The following is a 23,635-nucleotide window of genomic DNA, read 5'->3' as shown; positions in this document are numbered from 1 at the left end:
CGTACTGCACGCTGAAAAAGTCCGCTGAAGCCCACACACGAGCGGACTGTCCGCTGAAATGTGTTTCGGCGGACTAAGTAGGCCATACAGTCCGCCCGTGTGTACGCGGCATTACTTGTTATATATTTTTTATTCACCTTAGCGCAGTTTGGTTCTTCTTTTTTTCTATAACTGTGAACTACAGCCCTAGAATTATTGCTCTCATTCCGACGTTCATGATGATACCTCACATGGGTGTCGCAATTGATGTTTACATACATGTGCTTGTCCTACGCTGCAATTTTGATATGAGGGGGGTACAGGAGTGACAGGGGTGCTTCCATTTTTGTATTAATATTATTATTTTTTTTTTTTTTTTGCATAATTCTTTTTTTATTTACACTTTTTAATCTTTTTTTGTGTGATACATTATTGCTTTCACAAGGGGGTTTACAATCCCCCTATGTGATAGCATGGGCACATAGGACGCCAGCATTGTTAAACGCAGTTGCCCCTTGTTAGCTCGCAGAGTGGGCACTGGTACTCCTACTCTCAACTTCTGTTTTGTGTTATAGTTTATAGTACAGTATTAGTATATTGATTGTACTAGCAGAATTCAAAAGTACTTTTGAATTAATAGTCTAGACCAGCAGTGTCCAAGCTGTGGCCTAGGGGCCAGATGTGACCCTTTGTTTGCCTTTATCTGGCCCCTGGGGCACTATTGCACACCCAAAGCAAGGCACTATCCCTCAGACTGACACCATCAATAGGGCACATTCCTCCCATTGACATTAATGATAGGGCATTATTCCTTTCCCCAGATACCAACAATTGGCACTGTCCCTCCCACAGACACTAATGATGGGGCACCATTTCTTCTGCTGACACCAAAAATGGGGTACCATTTCTCCTGCTGACACCAATGATGGGGAACCATTCCTCCCACTGACACCAAAGATGGGTCATTATTCCTTCCACTGACAACAGCAATTGGCACTAGTCCTCCCACTCATAAGAATGATGAAGCATTGTTTACTCCCATTGATGCCAGAGCATTTTCTACTCCCACTGGCCACAATGCAGCCCCCAGAAAGTCAGAAGGACAGTAAAATGGCCCTTTGTTTAGAAAGTTTGGAGAATCCTGGTTTAGACTAAAACAAATAGACACTTATTTATAATCAAGAGCAGATAACACAGTTCAGCACTATGGAGAGCTCAGACCAGAAATTTCACCAGCCGGGTTATAAGATTGTTTTGCTCTCCACCGAATGCAGCAAAGAGAGCCAGTCAGTTGTTCTGCAGTGCGTATGTGCTAAAAAGAAACAAGCTGATAGGAGAAAAGAGCAGAGTGATATACAAATGGCCTTATCAGTCTAATGCTTTTCCATGTCTGTCCAGTCATGGGCTGGTCAGCACCAAGACCTGTTAACCCTTGTACACACGATCGGACCAGGTTGTCGGATAATCCAATGTGTGTGGGCTCCATCGGACTGTTTCCGTTGGAATATCCGACCTACAAAGTTTTAGAGCTGGGCTATAAAATTTTCCGACAACATGATCCGATGGGACTTATCCTGTCGTTTGTAGAGAATTCCGATCGGACAAAGTGCCACGCATGCTCAGATCAAATTCCTAGACCAAAGTTATTGGCTACTAGCCTGAACGTAGTCCCATCGTAACGAAATAACATCACCATGTTCTGAACGATCAGATTTTCTGACAACTCTGTCCGACCGTGTGTATGCAACACAAGTTTCGGACAAAATCTGACGGATTTTGTTGTCAGAATGTCTGACCGTGTTTACAAGGGCTTAGTGTTAACTACCTGCAGCAGAGAACATTTATCAGACACGGCTGTACTGTGTAACAGAGCTGTGTAAATCTCAAGACTGAATGGACATAAATACAGATCATTTGGCATGTAAAGCAGCTCCCTTATATGTATTAAATTTATGTATTTAGAAGTTTGGTAGCTGTTTGTTCAGATTTAAAGTGTTGGATTCACTTTGGGAAGGGAAATGGGTTGTTTACTGTTGGTAACTGCACTTTGCCTGATGCTCTTTGATTTAGTAAGTAAATGGACATGTATTTCTAAGTATTTACTTATTGAGGTTGAATAAATTATAAAATGATTTCTTTGCTTGTTCTCCTAGGTCGCCAAGTTATCCCCCTCCTGGATGTGGTAAAAGCAAAGTAAAGCTGAAATCTGAGCAGGATGGGATCTCCAAAACTCACAAACTCCTGAGAAGGACTTGTTCTAGCACAGTGAAACCTGAAGACATATGTAATCCAAAGTCTCACAGGAACTTTGGCCGCTCGCTGTCCAGTGACCCCAGGGCGGAACAGCCAATGGGCTTGAAACCACACAAACTTTTGAACCGCCAGTGTTCTACAGCCATTAAGCAGGAGGAATGCATCTCCCTGAAACAACATAAACTCTTAACTCGTTCTTGTTCTGGGGACCCCAGATGTGAGCACAACAGCACCTTGAAGCCGCATAAACTTTTAAGCAGGTCTTATTCTAGTAATCTTCGTATGGAAGAGTTAGATGGACTCAAGAACCACAAACTACTCAGCAAGTCTTGTTCCAGTGCCCCTAAAGCATCCAAAATGGACCTGTTGAAAGAACCTATCGCAGAGGGCAGGAGGCTCTCTCTTACCTCAGGGCTGATTGGTATATTAACGCCAGCTGCATCATCACAACCTGCTGTACGTATCCTGGTATTATTCATATTCCTTGTTGTTATTTTTTAGAATGCCTAAATGTTTTCTGTTTTCAGCCATGCCAATTTATAGGGAATATGGGTCTGGCATTTCTGACTTAAAAGTGCTCACTCTGGTAATTCTGAAGCTCATGCGTGTTCCCAGGTCATTGATTCACCAAGTAGTGAAGGAAGTAGTGAAGGAAAGCCATACACGGAGCAAATTTCTTTCCTGCAACCACGGGTTACAGACAGTGTTACAGACAGTGTTCACAGGGAATCCCTCCTGCCGAGCCATTGTATTCTCCTGGCCTGGGAAGCTGACTGTGACAGTGATTATTGCTAGCGGCTATACGAACCGCTACTGATAATTGTTTATAAAATCCAGCTGCCTGGTTGTACCCAAATTGACTGATCCTTTAACTTGGTACATTCAGCCTGCCCGTACATGGTTTAAATTTCGACTGGCTCCTTGGCTGAACCAGCCAAGATTCAAACTGCCTATGGCCAGCCTTAATCTGCTAAATACAGTTCTAGGTGCATCAAAGCAATAGTAGGTCTACAAAGGCTTAAAGTTGGTTTTCTTTAAAAGACAGCCACAACCTGAGTAGAAAAGTTTGTTCCCCTAGCTCTTGAGGAAGCATATAAATCCACGCTGTGGGGAAACCTTATTCGCATAGCTTCGGCTTGCAAGAAGCAATGGGAAGCCATACCAGAGGTTCTGTCAGCCCAACTGAATAACCTAGGGAGGACCTGGAAACTGGTTCCTTCCAACACCTTCCAAAAATGTGTGGAATCTGTCAGGATGGAACCTTACTTGTCCAAGGATCCAGCATCATCCTCACTCAAGCCAGTTCTTCACTGATCTTTGGGGTTTCCAGCTCCGCCATCTTTGGTGTGGGAAACTGACTGTGACTCATTGACTTCACAGCTGGCTTCCTACTGCGCACTGTATTTTTTTAATGGTCCCGCAGCCTTCTGAGACCTATTATGTATCCCAGAAGGCTGTAGGCAAGGTAGAAGAGGGCTAAACTTCTGCTTTAAATACCTAGGTAATCTGAGCAGAAGTAAGAGCAGGTACCTATCAAAACCAAAAAAGATTTTCAAAGTTGATAGGGGGGGGGGGGGGGGGTTGAATGAAGTTCCACTTGAATTCATTACCAAAAATGGGAATAATTCCTCCTCCCTCTCTACTTATATCACAATGCTCAAAAAATCTGATAAGGATACCACTGATATCTCTAGCTACCCTCCAATATCTTTATTGAACTCGGACATTACGTTACCGGAAAAAAATATTGCAACCCATCTTAACAGATTTTATTCATCCTTCATCTACTGGGACCACGTTGGGCTTTTTCACTCTTCCCAAGCCAGCAACAATGTTCCCAAAATTACCCATCTCTTTTAGAAAATACATCTCAGAGTGTCTTTTATTACTTGATATTTTTAAAACCTTTGAGACAGTGACATGGAACGATCTACAATACGTTCTAGCCCAATGGTCTTTTGGTCCTTAGTTTTCAAGCTTTTCAGCTCATCAGTCTCATATCTGTGCAGGCTCCTATTCCAGAGATATCAGAGTACACTGTGGCACTCATCAAGGATACCTATTCTTTTTTTATTAGCAATGGAACCCCTTCTCATGTTGATCAGGGACATGTGAACATTAAAGTTCAGCTTCACTATAAAACTTTTAGCAGATGACATGCTTCTAACTACTTCTCAGCCTTCTCTTTCTTTCCTTCTCTAACTTTACAGCAATTCGTATGAATCAATCCAAATCACCTTAAATATCACACTCCCCCTCAACACTGTGAGCTTTTTGAAACTCAATTCCCCCTTCTGATGGGCTCCAAAGTCCCTAAAGCATTAAAGCATAAAACCCACACCTACAACTCTCAGTAGCTAGCAAGCTACTTACTCTTTCTTTCAGAAACTCAGATTAATGCTGGTTTCCTTGACTTCACTTTGCATATCTTGGATACACCACATCCATTCAGACACAATGACCTTATTTCTCAAATTTTTATATATATTTCACACACTACTGATTACCACACGTCCTTTGCACTTAAGGCAGTGCAAAATAGTGTTATGTCCTTTATTAAGAATCACAAACTTCCCCTAGTCTCCAGAAAAATTATGTAGATACACGGAGAGAGAAACGGAGGACTGGGTGTCCTGAACTTGTTATTGTCAAGCAGCTCACTTATCCCATGCAGCTATCATATACACATCCAAATACCCTCTCCGGTGGGTACTACTGGAAATTCCTAATTCTTTTCCAGTTGCAGTTAATTAGCATACCCAGAGACTTCTATAGGTAGACAGTCATGCAGGAAAAGGCACCTAGCCGAGCGGTACATCTGCATATGTAGACATGCTGTCTCCTATGGCAACAATCTTGAGCAGTTTCTAACAAAGGATGTAGTGAACTCTTTCACTTCCTCCACAATCTCCTCTTTAGATCTTCACTCAACTGAGCTCTCAGTCTATCACTTAGACTCTGATCCACTGCCACTGGACCTCCTGAGCTCTTCCAATCTTCTCACTGACTATCTGTCATGATTATGCAGTAATCTGCCTCTGTTTGCCTACCTCTCCTCATGTGTTCAGACTAAGAGTCCAGCCACTTCCACCTGGTGGTTTTTATAACCTCTCCTCTAAGCATGGCTCCACCCCAGGCCCTATCAGGGAACCCTATATTAACCTGTGCACTGCAAGCCAGCGGTGCTGATCAACAATTGTGTATTCATTGTCTGTTTGGCTTCCTGGTTCCTGCTTGCCGTGTGCTCGATGTTTGTCTCTGTTACTGACCTTGGCGTGTTCTCAACGATTCCTGTCTGCTTGTAACTTTGACCTTTTGGCATGTCCCTGACCATCCCTGTCTGCCTGTGACCCTGAACCTTTGGCTTGTACTCTGTTGTTCTTGTCTGCTAGTTGCTCTGACCTCTGCCTTATCCCTTTACTATCCTTGTTCCAGCTTGCTGCTTCCTTCTCCTGTAGTCTATCGTGAGCGTGGGCTGTGAGACCCTGGGGGCCACGACCTGGAGCCAGACTGCAGCGAAGTCCATCTTCACCACTGGAGGCTCTGGTGAACACCTGCTGGCTCTTAGACTCCGCGTCCTGGGGAATTTATGCTCTAGCTCCCACTGGGATCTGTGTTAATGATCCAGTAGACCTGCATTCTGAATCTTCCTGGGTACAATCCGCAGCAGTCAGTCCTAAGGTCCACTACCTAGCGGTGCACTTCAGACTCATACAGTGTGCATATGTCACCTGGTCTCAGATGACCTGATAGTATCTTCCTCAAGCGTCACCCCCGCATCCCTGCTGGGTCCCTAGCTTGACACTCACAGATACTCCTCAAGCATCACACCACTGGCCTGCTCGGTCCCTGGCTTGCCACACAAGGCTGCTCTGCAAGAGTCACCTCTGCTGGCTGGGTCCCTGGCTTGACACCCGCTGAAGTTTCCCAATTCTTCACTGCCACTGTTTGGTGAGAATACTGCTCTGGTACTTGCTTCAGCTACTCACTGTGATCCCTGGTAATAAGATGGATGGCCCCTTAGTGGCGACAGCTTTCCCTTCTACCTCTGACCATGACAGGTTCTCCGGACAGCAGAATCATCACTTCTGGTTGGACTGCAAGCCGCAGTCCCAACCCTATGCTGCTCTCTTGCTTCTGGATAGGCCCAAAGACAGCCTACCAGCCAGATGTCCCCAGGATAGGCCTCAGGCTTTGGCCTAGCAGCCCGAGGCAGCACACCCACCCAGACAGCCATCTAGGTGGCATGGAACCCCGATCACCTGACCTCAAATAATCAGGCTCTCCCAGCAGGCCAAGTGACCCATGAAGATCCCTGCCCATTGGCTGAGAAACCCCATCTATTCCTAATCTGTCCTTGCAATGCCCTTGTCTTATCTAATGCCCCCAGATACCCAGCCATCTAGTGACAGAAGAGAGAAGTGCAGCAATTCCAGAATTAGGCTGGAATCAATTGATCTCCTATCAATTGACCAAAGCAACTATACCTGCCAGGTAAATGAACTAGCAACCCTGCCAAAACATCACTGTGCTACACTATTATATGGATCCCCTACTATTTCCATCCTCCCTTCCATATCCCTTTTCCACAAAATACCATTGGAGTATTTGACTCCTTTAAATTTTCCAGCTCCCTATTCTCACTCCACCTGCCTATGTCCACTCTGATGGGAAATCCAGCCTGCTTTGGATAACAACACAGCCTTCCAGTAGTGGTCGAACAACAATTTCAACACTATACTGCATGATACATTCTTCCGATCTTATATCTTTGGTGACTTTGAGAGACTGGCACCAAATTCCTTCTTAGGGGTTATTTCATTACATGCAGATATTGGTTCAGGTCCCTCATCACCAACCCCTCACTAAGAACCTCCTAACTTAATTTGAATGCATTTGTCTGCCTGATCCATATGCACCCACATTGGTCTTCACTTATACACTTCACTATATACCCAGCTCAGTGCTTTCTCCTCCCCCATGCTCCACTCCCATGTTAATGAGTGGCTCTTTGATTCCTTTCCCTCTAAAACTAATAAGAACCAATGCCATGTATGGGTGAACATATCCAAAAGTTCTTCTAACATCACTTAACTGGAGGCATCATATAAGGCCCTTACCCGTTGGTACCTTGTTCCAACTAGGGTGCCTCATTTACATCCCACTGCCCCTTAAAAGAGTTTTAGGAAATGCAATGAGTTTAGAGATGTTCTGGTCCAAAGTTTTTTGGCTTTTGGGTAAACACCATCACAAACTAGTGACATTTGTTCTCCAAGCAGCAAAACAAACTTTAGGCTTGGCTTGGAAAGCACAATCTAACCCCTTTCAGGAGTTTATGACCCATCTTCCTGGCTTCATGATTAATGAGAAGTTGTCTTAACTGACATTAATGACAACTTTCTTAAGTATAGTCCCCATGGGTTACCTACGAACATACTGCTATGGACGCTTATAATTTCTGGTGGCCAGATCTTTGGTCTGAGACCTTTTCCCTTCTCTCTCTTTATCTCTATATTTTATTGCTTGCCCTGAATTAGACTACTTTCTTTCTGACCAAAGTATAGCCTCAGCTTGGAAAGCACAATCGATCATCTTTCAGGAGGTTAAGACCTGCCTTCATATCTTTATGATTAATGAGAAGCCTTCCATTATCTTAACTGACACCCATGACAGCTTTCTGGTTTAGTCCCCATGGGTTACCTACGATCTTACCTCTATGGTGCCAGTTTGCTCATCACACTATAATTTATCATATCTGGCGGTTAGATCTTTGATCCTTGACCTTCCCTCTCTTCATCTCTGACTTTTATTCCTTGCCTTGACCGATACTACTTTCTTTTGAACCTTTTATTTATTTTCTCTTTGCTTTCTCCTGCTTCTTACTTTGTGTTATCATCTCTTTGATACCCCTCAAGTGCTCGATCTCCAGTTTCAGAGACAAGAGTTTCTTATGTTCCTATACAATAATCTGTTTCACAGGCACCTTTCCATTATCTCCAAATGCCTCACTTGAGGTAAGTGCTTCTTTCTTCATCTCAAATTCACATGTGGCCCTCTATTGTTATTGCACTTTCCCCACACATTATCTTTTCACTGTTAATGGTGTTCTATGCCTATCGTGATCATTTAAAAAAAAAAAAAAAATTACCTATACCTTTGATTGTGCCATGCCATTCTTTTGCTTGTACTCATCTTGATAAACTGAAAAAACAATAAAAAATCTTTAAAAAGGCCAGCCCCTGCTGAGTCAGAGATAGAGATATCCAATCAACAATGCTCATTTTTGCTACTGATCGGAGAGCTCTACCTCTGCCCTAGCGAGAGTGTGTTGGACCTCTGTGAAGAGACCACTGCTTTTGGTGACTGCTTGTACACAAGTACAAGGGTTCTTCTCTGAGGAAAGTTTTCAAGAGTAAGGCCTTTCAACTCAATCTCTGGTTGCATTAAAAAAAAAAAACTGTTAGGCTCCATTCACAAAGGAGATTATACATGATGTCACTTTCAGTGACAGGAATCTGCAGACAAATTTTGTTTTGATGCACCTAGAATATATTTAGCTAATTTAAACTGAAAGTTCAATTGAGCTCTACACATTTTATACAATGATACATAGAATGGAGTGAGGTTTATGGCAGTTGCACAGTTTTTTTATGGTAAACTGAGCCCAAAGAATAAGTTCACCTTTAAAAAAATATATATTAACTGCATCATTTTGCAGGTAAAAAAATCTGCATTTTTTTTTTCTAGGGGTCTGGCAAGCATTACAACAGATCATGGATGCAATGCAGGGCTCTTACAGACTGTGTAAACTGTCTGTTTTCACCTCATACAAGCAGGCAGTTACACAATGACAGGAAGCCCTCGTAGTTCATTGAGTACTACAAGCCGACAGCTGCAAAGGTTGGTACTTGTAGTTCTCCCAAACACAGAACTTTGTGACAATGAGATCAGGGAGAAGATCCCTGGCTCACTGTCAGTAGAAGCGGTGGACCGGGGAGATACTGCAGCAGTGGGAACTAAACTAAAAACGGGTGAAACATGTAACATGTTACCAAAGGAAAACTTATCCTTTCATTTTTACCCAGCTTGTCAGCTTTTTTATTGTGTAGAAAGTAGGAGGAAATCTCAGTTGTGGATTCCAGCACTTCAAAGGATATTCTACCCAAAATTTAGAAATGCATTGCAAGTTGGTTGGTAATTATTAGAAAAAAATGGTAATCGCTTAATTTACTTTAACCCTTTTGCTGCCAGAGTCGTTTTTGCATTTTTTGCACACGTGTTCTAAAAATCATTTTAGGCCTGAAGACTGTACAAACATTATTTATTTTCTGAAAGTAGACATTCTAGATGTGATAGTTCTAATTTATTATGTTGCACGTTATTATCACAAGGGTCTATGAAAAGTAAAATTTCAGTAAATAACAAACTAAAGTGAATTTTAGGGCAAGCAAACACAATAAACTACTTAAATTTTTTATAAAAGACGAGGTTGCACTGAGTAAATAGATACCACATCACACCTTAAATTTGTATGCACCTGTGAAATTGCGGCAAACTTCAGTACCCTATATTTTCCATAGGTGACGCTTTAAAAGCACCCTATAGGTATCAGTTTAGTGTTATGGATAATTCCTGTGCTAGAATTATTGCTCTCACTCTGGCGTGGGTGGCGATATGTAACATGTTTATTGCAATCAACGTTTTCATGCGTAGGCACCCCGAAACATGCGTTTACGTGCATATGTTGGGTGGGGTGGCCTAAAACAAAAATATGATTTTAGGTAACAGGTTCTCTTTAATGAGGCATGCAGGGTCTAAAAGTCCCCCTGATGTCTCATCTGGGCCCCACTGAATATTTTGCAATGCAGACTGCATTGCAAAAATTTGCTTCCTGGCTAAGTTAGCCGGGGACACCAAGAGGCTGACCTGGAAGTGACGTCATAGACGTTGCTTTCTGAGTCACAGCAAGAAGGGGAGGACCTGCCAGTGAAAGGGTTAAAGCTGAATTCCAGGTACACATCAAAATATACAGATGAAATACATATCAGGGAACTGTTTTACCTGGTAAATGATTTGTAATCCTATTAATTCCTCACAAGCCCCACCAAACAGCAGGTGACACCAATTTTCCTGTTACAGTTAAAGCAGTATTAAACCCAAAAGCAAAAATGTATTATATTGCAGCTTACCAATTCTTAGATTTGATGGCTGAATTTGTTTTCTTTTTGTGCTTTGGCTAGAGAGGTAATACATTGGTGCCTGTGTTAGTTTTTTTAAATTGTTTTTTTGTCCCCACGGTGGGCATTGCTTCTCACTTCCTGTTGTGTCACCATGTACCCTGAGCCATAAAAATATAGACCAGTGTATAGATCTGCTCACCTGACCAGTGGAGGAACCAAGGTAAACTAATGTTGCCGTAATAATGTTCTTTCTTGAAGTAGATGGCATTTAATCAGGAAAAAGTGACAAATGTCTACCTTTCTTTGACTTCTGCTCTGCAAATTCTTGCTACAATATGATAGGTACACTTAATGGAATGACTCAGGTTTTTGGGGACTGCAAGGTATAGCCTTGATGAAGTAATTGCTTTACTGAATGCTTTCGGAGATGTGACTTTGGTTTGGTTGTCGTTAGCTGTCATGACTTGGATGAGTTGTCCTTGCTGTGGCCTGCTTATGCTGTGCGAAATTCCTGCCTCTCCTTATAATAATAATAATTATTATTATTATACACAACTTATATAGCGCCAACAGTTTATGCAGCGCTTTACCATGTAGAGGGTTGACAGCACAATTACAGTACAGTTCTATACAGAAGGGACAGGAGGGCCCTGCTTGTAGAGCTTACATTCTAAAGGGAGGGGGTGGTGGCACAAAAGGTAATAAATGCGGGCAATGATTTGATGGTGGGTGGCTCGGGGACCGTTGTTAGGTGGGTGTGGGATAGGCTTCTCTGAATAAGTGAGTTTTCAAGGATCTCCTAAAGGTGGACAGGTTAGAGGTTGACCTGATTTACCGGGGCAGTGAGTTCCTGAGGATGGGAGAGGCTCTGGAGAAGTCCTGAAGACAAGCATGGGAGGAGATGACGAGGGAGCTAGAGAACAGGAGGTCCTGGGAGGAGCGGAGGGGATGATTTGGGTGATATCTGCAGATGAGGTTGGTGATATAGCTCGGAGCGATGTTGTGGATGACCTTGTATGTTGTGGTTAGCATTTTGAATTTTATACGGTGGGGTAGGAGAAGCCAGTGAAGGGGCAGAGAGGGGCAGCAGTCACAAATCGGTTAGTGAAGTGTATTAGTCTAGCAGCAGCATTGATAATAGACTGAAGGGGTATAGCCTGTGTAAGGGTAGGCCATTAATCAAGCAGTGAAAAAGTTGCTTTGTGGTGTCATTAGTCAAGAAGGGTTGAATTCTGGAGATGTTGCAGAGGTTAATTTGGCAGGATTTAGCTAGTGATTGGATGTGGGGGCCGAAGGAGAGGTTAGAGTCAAGGATTACACCCTGGCATGTGTGGAGGGACCAATGGTTGTGCTGTTGATCTTAATGGCAGTCATGGTGGGGGGGGGTGGGGGGAATATAGCAAGCTCAGTTTTAGAAAGATTGAGTTTGAGAAAGTGGTGTGACATCCATACCGATATGTCATTCAGTAAGTTTGAGATCCATAAGGAGATCGAGGGGGTGAGTTGAGGAGTGGAGAGATAGATCTGGGTGTCAGCAGCATAGAGGTGGTATTGGAAGCCATGGGAGGTTATCGATCGGCCCAGGAAAGAGGTATAGAGCGAGAATAGGAGAGGCCCAAGGACTGAGCCTTGGGGTACCCCAACAGAAAGAGGAAGAGGAGCGGAGGAGATGGAGTTGTAAGTGACACTGAAAGTGCTCTGAGATAGGTAGAAGGATATCCAGGATAAAGCAAAATCACAGAGGCCAAGGGAGTGTAGTTTGCTGAAGAGAAGCAGGTAGTCAACTGAGTCAAAGGTGGGAGAGAGGTCTAAGAGTATGAGAATGGAGTAATGACCATTGGTTTTAGCAGTTAGTAGGTCATTGGTCAGTTTTAGTAAGGCAGTTTCAGTGGAATGTTGTGGACGGAAGCCGGACTGTAGGGGGTTGAAAGGTTGTTGTCCATAAGGTAGTGACTCATTTAGTCATGGACAAGGCGTTCAATGAGCTTGGAGGCAAATGGGAGCAAGGAGAGGGGACTTAAGTTATTCAAACAAGTGGGGTCTAGTGAGGGTTTTTTAAGTATGGGGGTAACCAGCGCATGTTTGAGCAGGGAAGGAAAGGTGCCTGAGAGGGAGAGGTTGAAGATGTGGGTTAGATAGAGTGAGAAGATGGTCGCAGTAATTGTGAGGGGACAGGGATCAGGAGGTAGGTGGTGAGGTGGGCCATGGAGAGGAGTTTATCAACTTCATCTGTGTTAACTGGGCAGAAGGAGGAGAGTATTGAGTGTGGTGTTGGACCTGATGTGTTGGGTAGGGGAGGAAGTTGAATACTGGATATCTCCTTGCAAATTGTGTCGATTATTGGCAATCTGTTGAGCGGTAAGCAAGTTGGTGGTTGGGGGCAATGTGGGGGGAAGTAAGGAATTAAGGGTAGAAAAGAGTTGACGAGGTTTGGATGAGAGGGTTTTGATGAGAGTGTTGCAGTAGGTTTGTTTAACAGTGTGGAGGCAGGAGTTGTATTTGAGAAGGGCAGATTTGTAGAGGGTAAAGTCTTGCAAGGATTTAGATTTACACCATGCTCGCTCAAGAGCACAGCTGCATCTCTTGAGACTTCTGGTGTCGTCTGTTTGCAAGGGTTGTGGCAGATGGGGCCTGGTTCTGCGTGTAGAAAGAGAAGCAATTTTGTCTAGGGGGGATGACAGCGTGTTGTTGTAGATGGAAATGGTTAGGTCTGGGCAGGACAGGGGTGTGATTCTGTCGTAAAGGCCATCGGTAGCAGAATGAAGAAGGGAAGGGTTGAGGTTGTGAAAGTTTCTGTGGTTAGGGTTTTGTGGGTTGACAGCATGGGAGGTAGGAGACAAGGAGAGTGTGAAATGGATAAGGTTAAGGTTGTGATCAGAGAGAGGAAAGGGGGTGTTAGAGAGGATGCAGGGAGTGCAGCGATAGGAGGCTACAAGGTCGAGAGTATTGCCGTTGGAGTGAGTGGTGGTTTATGTTCATTGTGTTAGGTTAAAAGAAGAGGTTAGGTTGAGTAGTTGAGAAGTGGTTGCAGTATTAACGTTGATAGGAATGTTAAAGTCACCTAGGACGATGGTAGTTACTTCAGAGGAGAGAAAGTAGGGTAGCCATGCAGAGAAGTCATCCAGAAAGCTTAACACTGGTCCAGGAGGCTGATAAATGACTGTGACCCTCAGACAAGCTGGGGAGAAAAGAGGAATGCAGTGCACTTCAAAAGAGCAGGGGGAAAGAGGGGGAAAAGCAGGGAGGTGTGGGAAGAACTTGGAAGGTGCATTGTGGAGAGAGAAGTCTGACACCACCTCTTTTTCATCCACTGGGTCTGGTGGAGTGAGTCTTGAGGAGGCCACTGTGGGACAGGCAGCTGGAGAGGCAGTGTTGAATACCTGGAACCAGGTTTTGGTAATAGCAAATAGATTAAGGGATTTGGAGATGAAAAGGTCATTGACAGAAGCTAGTTTGTTGAAGACTGAGCGGTCATTCCAGAGGGCACGTGAAAGAGGGGGACTGACTAGTGGAATCAGGGGAATTGGGATGAGAAAGTGGGAGTCACGACTACTGTTGAAGGAGATAGACAGACAATTTTGGGGGTGGGAATTGGGTGTGGGAGGACCAGGGTTTTGTGCGGGTGAGGGTGGTAAGGTGGGAGTGAGATTTATAGGAGGGCAGTGGAGTGGAAGTGGTGATACTGTGTGGGTTTAGAATGAGCAGGAGGTGATAAGTGCAGTAATATTGAGTGGACAGAAGAGCGGGAGATATGTACAGGTTGCAGGCTGGAGAGGGAGGTAAAGAAATTAGAGTTTGAGGAGACAGGACGTTATAGCAAAGATTAGTGTGACCAGGTTGGAGGGTGGGGAGATGGGAATAGAAGGAAGGCTGAGGAAAGTTAGAGGATGAAGGGGAACTTCATCTAAAATAGGTGTGGAACACTAATGTCTGTACTTGCTTTTTTTTTAGCAGTGCATTAGTCAAAGTGCACGAACACTTGTCACCGGAGTGACACGTTGCGCAAGGAGTTCAAAAATAAACAAACAGGCAAGTATAGACAGCAGATTCTAATTCTTAGTAAGGCAGCATTAGAGTTCAGTTAGGCAATGTAGTCCAGTGTAGAAGAGAAAAGTGGAGTTTACCAGAGGGTATGAAGAGTCAGTTGGGAAATCGCTGAAAGGTAGAGCGACTTATAATGGTATTAAGATGGATTGCTTATATTGATTATCCTAATTATACTAATGATAGTTACATATACTTGTAGGGAAGCCATCCCCTCCTCTTTTATATCTAATTAATGAATCTGCCAGGAGAAGCAGCACTCTTGGTCCTGAATTCTAAAGCTTGCCTTCCGTTGGGACATCGACTCATGGGCAGGACATCTGTCTCTGCCTTGTCGTCTTGTTGCCTGCTCAGTGGAAAGTGAACGCAGCTTAAATGGGCCGCAAAGTTCTTATCTGTTTAGTGCTGCGAAAGATGCTGGGTTTGTACTGCATTTGTCCATACATAGGCAGACCTGTCTTCAGTAAGGTCCAAAAATTATATATTTTCCTTTTAAACTGACCACATCACTGAACTTTGTGATCTTCCTCATAGCATACGTGATCCTGAGCTCCAGATCACTATTAGGATCGTTCTCTTTTCTCTGGAGAAAAGGGAACCAACAGTCATCAACATTTAAAACTTTAAAGAGTTAGTTCACCCAAAAGTAAGTAAGATTTTATTAAGTTATAGGTGTTGACTTATGAGCTCCTGGTTGCTTACATGTCATGAATATGCAAACAATGTGATCTTCCAGCCATAATTCCCAACCCAGTACATGTTATATTCCATTCTACATTCCATTCTCCTAAACCTCTTGTATTGAATTTTATTGTAACAATGTCACTCTTATTTCGTAAAGCTCTGCATAAACTGATAAATCCTGTATAATAATTATAATTGTAGCACTACCACTGGTAGTAGCTGGTTCTTCCCTAATAGTACAGAGGTTTTCCACCCCCACCACTATGCAGAAAGGGGTTAGGGCACTGGATACTCCAAAACCCCATACAGTAAACAAGGGGACAATTTCCCCTAGGCTCACACTCCAGGATTCTGCTGAGGACAGGGGAAGTACTCTGAGACCCCGTGAGAGCTGTCTCAGTTCAAGCTACCTCTGGTACCTATATCTCAAAAGCACATAAAATCACTAAGAGTCAATTTAGAGTCATTACTCACAAGTACTCAGGACAGCTGCACACATTCCAGCTTCTTCTGGGCATGGCCCAGTAAGGGAGACAATTCTTCTCAAAACCAAATCCCTTATGACGAGGTCCCACAGCCAGCTTGTCAAGAAGATAACTCCAGGCCCTTGGCCCTGACACCATTGAGACCTTAAGAACAGCTACACAGTCCACAGGCTACCTCAGGGAGCAGTCACCCCACCCCCCTAAAGGCTTGCAACCTTCTTGTGGAGAGAGAACAATCTTTCCAGGGCTGCAATCTATTTATCACCTCCCCAACCACCTTCTGGATACTCCTTATTAGGGATTGGCCAGGCCATGATAAATATTTAAGCTGGTCATTTGAATCCCCCTCTCTATGTTCAGGAAGCTTCTTGCAGAGGCGGGGGAAACCAACAAACTTCCAGCCTGTGAAACCCTGAACCGACCAAAACAATCAATCACTGCTCCCTGGACTACAGAAGGATGCAAAAACTAAATTTACCTAGCATCCTACGCTAGAAAGGGGCTAGATGTTTATAATAAAGTAACACAAGCAGCACAGCACAACACAAACACCCCATACAATGAATACAGCTGATGAACAGACCCAGGAACCTAAATTGTATGTAAACCTTAACTCTGAACGTCTCTTATTTGTTCCCATTTGGTCTGTTAAATATACCATTGAAAGAGTTTTGCTGATCTTGCCAGAAATCTAATGAGTTGATCCCTTGCTGCACACTCTATTTCTGCTACTTTTTATCAGCTAACATTGCTCTCAATTCACTGTCTGTGGATTACAGAACCACTCTCCTCGGGTTAATGGGGGGTGTCTTAGGGTGACAACATTGCTGCTTCATAGCACAGCGAATGAGCTTTGTGTGTTACTCGCAGAGTCACCAGGTCACTAGGGGACAGAAACCCTGTGAAAAGAAATCCAATGCAGCCACCAGATCGAAGGATTGGTAAGCTGCAATATATAATAAATATTTGTTCTTGGGTTTACATCTTAAAAGAGAAACAGTCACTTTGCACATTCAGGAAAAATTGATAGTGTCTATAAAAGCCCCCTCAACCCAATGATACTCCAGCGATTGTGCTTCATGAATTGCGCAGTGGATTGAGGAGGACGGCGGCACAACACTTGAACTGGTGTTAATCATGTACACTGTTCCCATACAGCAGGGAGCCAGAGTGCGGCTCCCTGCTGTATTTATTAGAATTGCGCAGTGGAGCTCCTGAAGTAGTAAATAAAAAAATCTAAGTTTTTATATGCTAATTAAAGATTTACAAAAAAACATAAATTAGCTGTGCCTAGGGTTGAGCCTGAACTCCCCGTTATTTACTGAAAAATTAATTATGACATTTGGATGGACTGACTCCTTGCTTTCATATTTTACTTTGTGACCTTGAATACCTTACTTATGCTCCTTTCTAATGCAGGGAGTCCTGGTAATTATTTGAAATGATTATCATTTGAAGTACTTTCACATCTGTATGTTTTTCCGAACAATCTGCTCTGTCAAACTGTGAAAATCAGCTCATGTTTAATATCTGTTGTAGAGCCAAGAACAAAAATGTTACCATTTTTTATATCAAGTGTTGAATGGACCCTCTATGTTGAATGATCCTGGCAGGATGTAACCCTGATCACAACACGCATCCAGTGCAAGTCTATTGATGGTTGCACCAATCAACACACATGTACTATTCAGATGCATTTTTGCCGGATGTCATTTTTAATGTGCCTGCACAAGAACTCAGGACATTGAGAGGCTTGTAGTGGCTTTATTTGTGTCTGACCAGGACATGCAGTGGACGATTAAGTTAATAGCTTGCATTTAGGACAGAAGTGTTTAACAAGTATATATTCAGCCTACTATGCTCTCATAAAATCCCATATGACCATGTGCTGACACCCTGTGATGTTATTTTTTGATGGTTTGCTAATGTATAATTTTATTGTTCTCTAAACCGGGGGTATCCAAACTTTCTAAACAAAAGGGTCAGTTTATTATCTTTCAGAAAATGCCCAGGCATCAGGTCAGTGGGGGCAATAACAAATTACATAGTACTTGTGGTCAGTAGGAGGAAGAACAGTGCCTACTCATTTATATTAGTATCAATTATAGTGTCCTACTGTTGGTGTCAGTGGGAAGAATTGTGCCCCGTTTGTTGGTGTCAACTGGAGAAATAGTGCCCCATGATTTGTGTTAAATGAGAATTGCAAAAATACAAAACAAATAAACATTCATACTCACCTAGAAAACTGCACCATCGATCTCAGCTGGAGCTGTCCCCCACCGCCTCTACAATGAGAACTGGGCATTTAAAGACCCCTGATCACTCAGTTCTGAGCGCATAGCAGTGACTGTCTGCTTTGCCCCTCCTGAACTGGGCTGTGGATGGGCCAGAAGCAGCTGGCCCAGGTTCCCAAATGGTGTGCTGAGAGGAAGAAGGAATTGTGCCCCGTTAATGGTATCAATGGTATCAATGGCAAAACGTATGCCCCATTGTTGGTGCCAATTGAAGGAATAGCACCCCATTGTTGCATAATGGGAGTGGGGGGAATAATGCCCCACCATTGGTGTCAGTGGAAACAAGGGTGACTCATTGGTATCAGTAGGAGGAATAGTGTATTGTATCATTGTCAGAAATGGTGTCCCAAGGGCTGGAAAAAGGCAAGCAAAGAGCTGCATTAGGGCCCAGACCACAGTTTGGAGACCACTGCTCTAAACTATTTGAATGTGTGCTAATATTTTATCTAAAGTCCAAACTTTCCAAAGATTAACTGTCCAACTGGAGATACAGCTTCAAAATGGGAGAAATGCTATCCAAAGTGAGGGGAAATCCCATTTTAGACATTTGCCACTGGTACAGGTGTCCCATGTAAAGATTTCATGTCACCTCCTGTTCCTTTGAGAAATTTTTAATTTTGGATTTCATAGCACCACCTTTACCAGATCCAGTGGTCACTAGGGAAAATAAAGATGGTGACTATCTCTCCATCAAGGACAAAGACAGCAAATAAAACCTCACAGTGGTTTTAACACCTCCCCTACTTTGACTTTTGATGAACTTAAAATTATCCTGTAAAGGAAGAAAATAATAAAATGTAGGCTTCGATGGTCAATAATGGCCTCTGCCATGTTCCACTTGTAACAGATGTCCTTTAATGTCTAACACAGGTGTGATAAAGCTACAGTATGTATCTGTATACCTTACAATGGAATATATTATTAAAATCATTGTATGTATGTTGATCTGTCTTTTAGCCTACCAATAATGCAAAAAGCGTGCCAGCACGAGCGCATGGATTTCTCGTACAGGTAATTTCATGTTTAATGTTTTTTTTATTACAAATGCTGCTAGTAATATTTGAATGAAATGGTAGACTTGAAAATGTCACAATGCCTTTTCTGACCAAGAAGAGCTCCTAGAAGTTAATATATGGCATTTCTCAACATCTGAGACAAACTCCACACTGACTCTACTCTACGCATTTATTTTCCACATGATGTCCCTGATAAATCCCCCAGTGGCTTCATCATTAACCTCTCTTGTTCTTACAGCTAATGGATGACAAATGAGGCTGTTATCTAAGTAAGATTCCTCAAGCATTGTTAGACCCTGGACATACTGTACTAGTCAGGGCTTTGTGGTTTGGACAGGACAATCACAAATTATGAAGTCACTAGGAATTAGTGAAATTAAGAGTTTTCATTTTCCTGACATTTTAGGAAAAAGCTGCAATTTTACTGAAATGTTATTGTTTTGGCGAAATACATTAGTTAGTGGAAAGGCAAAATTAGGTTGGATTTTGATGGTTCTTAAAGCCCAACTTCAGGCAAAATAATATTTTTCCATACCCCTCTTTGAACCCATCCTGCCAGGTATTAAGTTTTCCCTACCTGGTGAAGCCAGTTGTTCTCACCTGAGTCCCCCTAGCCAGGTCCGTTGTTGATGCAGCTTTTGCCTATGGAGACTACTAGTCTAGTGCCACATGTTAACCCTCTGTGGCTGGTCCACTTAATTCCCCTTGGTCTGACGTTAGTAGTTGTCTGGATCCAGAGCCCTTCACATCATATGGGCAGTAATGTTGACACCCAGAAGAAGGACCCATCTAGGTAGTAAATGATGGGGCGACAGAACAGACGTGATGGATAACCATGGCTTAAGGTAAGTAAAAATGGGGATTTAGAATGTTTTTTTTCTTTTTGTATTCCAGTGATCAGAGAGAGGGTAATGGGGGGGGGGGGGGGATTACCTGTATCCTGGAGATGGACAGTACTAAAGCCTGGACATTTTATACCACAAGGCATTCCCTGCATTAAGATAAAAAATGTCTTAGTGTCTGTATCACCCTCTTATCACCATTTATACTTACCTGAGTCCTATCTTGATCCAGCGTGGTGCCCCTCTTTACTCACTTAGGCAGCATTGGGAGCCATTGCCCTCTTCTGCTGTCAATCGAATCCCTTGAGCAGGGAGTGGGGCTGAGCTGTGTCAATCGGAATTGAGTTTGCATGTGTGCCCCCATAGGAAGCCGCTTGCTATGGGGCAAACAAGGAAAAGGAGGAGCCAAGAGGGCTGGGGGGCCCAGAAGTGGAGATTCAGAACCACCCTGTGCAAAACCATTGCATAGAGCAGGTAAGTATAACACATTTATTATTTTAATGAAAAAAATACCTTTACAAACACTTTAACTTGCTCCTGAAAGTTACAGAAGTTCCTTCCAACTATGATGGAAAAAAGAGGGTAAAGATAGAAGAAGCAGCTCAGCAAGCAGAAATTAGAATTCCCACTGTGCTCTTTTCAGTATGTTTATATTTGCTTGTTACCATGTGAAATCTGAAGAAATAAAGTAATGTTGTATTTATAACACTGTATAGTTAATTTTTACCCAAAATAAATTTCTAGTGGGGAACAGTAAATACTTTCAACTATCAAGAACGGAAGTAGTGGTTAGGGGACAGTGTGATGTGACATTATGAAGGTTGGCAGGGTTGGATGGTATGGAGGATAGTGTGATGTGACATTATGAAGGTTGGCAGGGTTGGATGTTATGGGAGGGCAGCAGGACATTATAGGGAACTGTGTGTTTGTATGGTATAGAGAACAATGTGGTGAATATTATGGAGGACAGTGTGGCTAGAGGAATAGTGTGGTTGGAAATTATTGAGTGGAGTGTGGTTGGATGTTAAGGGGGCAATGTAACTGTATATTATAGGAAAAGATGCGATTGGAGGAATTAAAATACTGTGGTTGGATTTCGTGGGATACAGCGTGGCTGGAAACTGTTATCTGAGACAGTTTAGGGCACATGCATTGATTACTATTAGTCACATACTAGTAGTAGACAATTACCAGGGGTCACATTTGCAGGGTTTCGTTATACTGTGTGTTGCTTTGCTAGTAAATCTTCTTTGGTAAATAGCATTTTTCATTTTTTTTCTCTAAGACAATAGAGTTTGCTGAGCAAAGAATACCTGTGCTCAACGAGTACTGTGTGGTTTGTGATGAGCCCCATGTTTTTCAAAATGGACCAATGCTGAGGGTAAGAGCCTTTGCTTACAAATATATTGCATCACATGCTATACTTGATGTTCATGCTTCTGATATATATATTTACAAAAATATATTGTCATATACAGTAAGGTAGGCAAATTATTGTTTATTGTGATATTTAAGCATCAATACAACATTACTTAGTATATTAAGTTCTACGTGAAATGGGTCCAAGGAACACACCCTAATTCAACCTCTGCGTCCTTCACCTTCTTCTCTCTTGGAAACCATATGGGGCTGTATGCTTCAGTTACTTTTACGAGAGCTAGAGATTTCCCCCACAGGCACCAGTCAGACCAGGCAGCAATAATGCTGATTGGAGGAGGGAAAGTAACTCCAAGTGATAGTAAGAAGTTGTTTCAGAGCTGTTTGGGCACCTATACAAGAAACACCTCTAGTCCAAGTTGCTGCTGCCTTGTTTAGTGCTACATTGTGTGGCAGACCTTCCCTCCCATTTTCTTGCAGACATCAAAGAATTGCTCATCAGACAGGACATGTTTTCTTATAGTACAGTTTCTGGATTTCTGTTAATATTGGTCTGGTAGACACAAGTATTGTACAGAAATATAGCTTGACATTTATGAGCCTAGCAGATCCTGTTGAGGATTTATGTGTATGGTTCTGATTCTCCTTAAGAAACACCTGTCAAGAGATTGAAAGCATACTAATATATAATAAAAAGCATGTTACAGTGCCTGTATGTCTTAAAGTGGAAGTAAACTCCACTATCGTTTTCAGCCAAGGAAGCTGCCATCTTTGTCTCTGTTTAATCTTCAACTGCTATGGTGCTGTACATGTATATCGTTATGACACCAACCATTGGATGGTTTGATAGTTTGGTTGAGAGCACAGCCAATGTGCAGTTAGCATTCCCGGAATGCCTTTTTTTTTTTACTGTTTAAATCGATGGGTTTACTTCCACTTTAACAGCAAGTGGGAAAACACCTCCACTTTGATCCAGGATGTCCCCCCCCTTCACACTTTTATGTAAATGTTAACTTTTCATTAATTTGTGAAATGGCCCATCTACAATATATCACACTGAGATGCCTCTCCATAGGTTTTCCACATTGCATTGTGGCATGTTGGGTATGGAGGGGAGGTGGGGGAGCTCAACATTACAAAGTCGCAGATGTTGCTTTAAAGATTTAGGAGTTTGTGGTTTGCTACTAGTATATACAGGAATTGGTAAAACACATTCTGTTACAAGATGAGGTTTCTTTTGTTGAGTTTTTGGCAGACAGTTTTCCTTTAAAGTATAAGGTCACTTTTTCATATCATATATTTTTAAATTCTAGTATATGTTTTCCTTGCATATTTTTTCAAAAATTAGATTTATGTGCCATCATTTTTTATTTCGTTATCAAGTGTGCTACTTCTCTCCTGAGTTTGTTCTGTAAATAGTCCTATACAGTTCACCACTGTCAATTTCAATCCTATAGACATGAGCTGATCATTGCAAGCAATCACAATGGGAAATGATTTGTATGCTAATAGGCACATTGTGGCCTCTACAGATTTCAATTTCGATTGTTCAAAATGGATTTTTATAAATGACTGCTACTGTTACCCGCTAACTGGGGAGTCTACTAATGGAACATACATGTTCATTTAAATAATGTTTGAAAAAATAATTATGATTTAATATGATTTAAATACAGAGGAACCCTTAAAATAACTACCGGTATCTTGTCTCAGAGAACCCTTGCTAATGCTTAACATATCTACAGTACATTAGTGTGATGGATTGGTCATAGCTAAAAAGATCATTGTTGTTAGTGGTTATGTATCTGAGATGCACACTTATCACTTCTCTAGGGAACCCCTAGCAACTTCTAGAATAACTCTAGGGTTCCACCATTGAGAAAAGCTGATCTAATGAAATGCAAACAAAAAATCATAAAAATATTTATAACACATTAAAAGGAGAACTGTATGAAAACAAAAACTTAAAACAAAAAAGTGTGGCGCTTAGGTGGCAACAAACCACATGAACCAGTAAGGCACTAATTCAAGCAAAGAAAATTACATACACTTCAAAAAAAAGAAATTATGTGTAAATTCTGTTGTATATTAAGAGATCTTACTCCCAGGTGGAAGAGTGCATGAACCTCATGCACACAAAAGATTAAGGTAAATAAAATTAATTTAACATATACAGTCCATCAAGTGAACGTCTAACAGTCCTTGAAATGTGTAATATCAATCACAATTCCAAACTTGAGGTGACGTGAAAAAAGGTGAAATTCAACTTCTGATGTGTAGAATAATACCACCACCACCGTGATAAAGAAGGAGAGAGGAGGCTTACCAAATGACGTGGACTCAGAGGAAGGCTTACGCCTCTCGAGTCATATGGGCCTGTAGGTAAGCAAACCAGATAATCGTAGATCTAGTATGTAATCTCCCGCAAGTCTTCAGGTCATGAAATCATCCGTAGCGATCCTCCTATAGTGCTCATCCCAC

At 42.4% G+C, this 23,635-nt stretch overlaps 1 protein-coding gene across 3 annotated transcripts in view; it reads left to right on the top strand.

Moving 5' to 3' along the window:
• The window catches only part of PARP8 (poly(ADP-ribose) polymerase family member 8), a 452,966-nt gene that overhangs the window by 352,049 nt on the left and 77,282 nt on the right, over positions 1-23,635 (top strand). For all 3 annotated transcript variants that reach the window (XM_077462768.1, XM_077462766.1, XM_077462767.1), the window contains exons 12-14: positions 2,133-2,688; positions 18,877-18,930; positions 21,063-21,158. In XM_077462768.1, coding sequence (XP_077318894.1) covers positions 2,133-2,688; positions 18,877-18,930; positions 21,063-21,158 — 706 coding nt within the window. The remainder of the gene's footprint in view (positions 1-2,132; positions 2,689-18,876; positions 18,931-21,062; positions 21,159-23,635) is intronic.

The sequence above is a fragment of the Lithobates pipiens genome, unplaced genomic scaffold, assembly GCF_037356315.1.
Source record: "Lithobates pipiens isolate NorthernLeopardFrog02 unplaced genomic scaffold, aLitPip1_a1.2 Scaffold_3, whole genome shotgun sequence".
Classification (NCBI taxonomy): Eukaryota; Metazoa; Chordata; class Amphibia; order Anura; family Ranidae; genus Lithobates; species Lithobates pipiens.
This window is presented reverse-complemented; position numbering and strand designations above follow the sequence as displayed.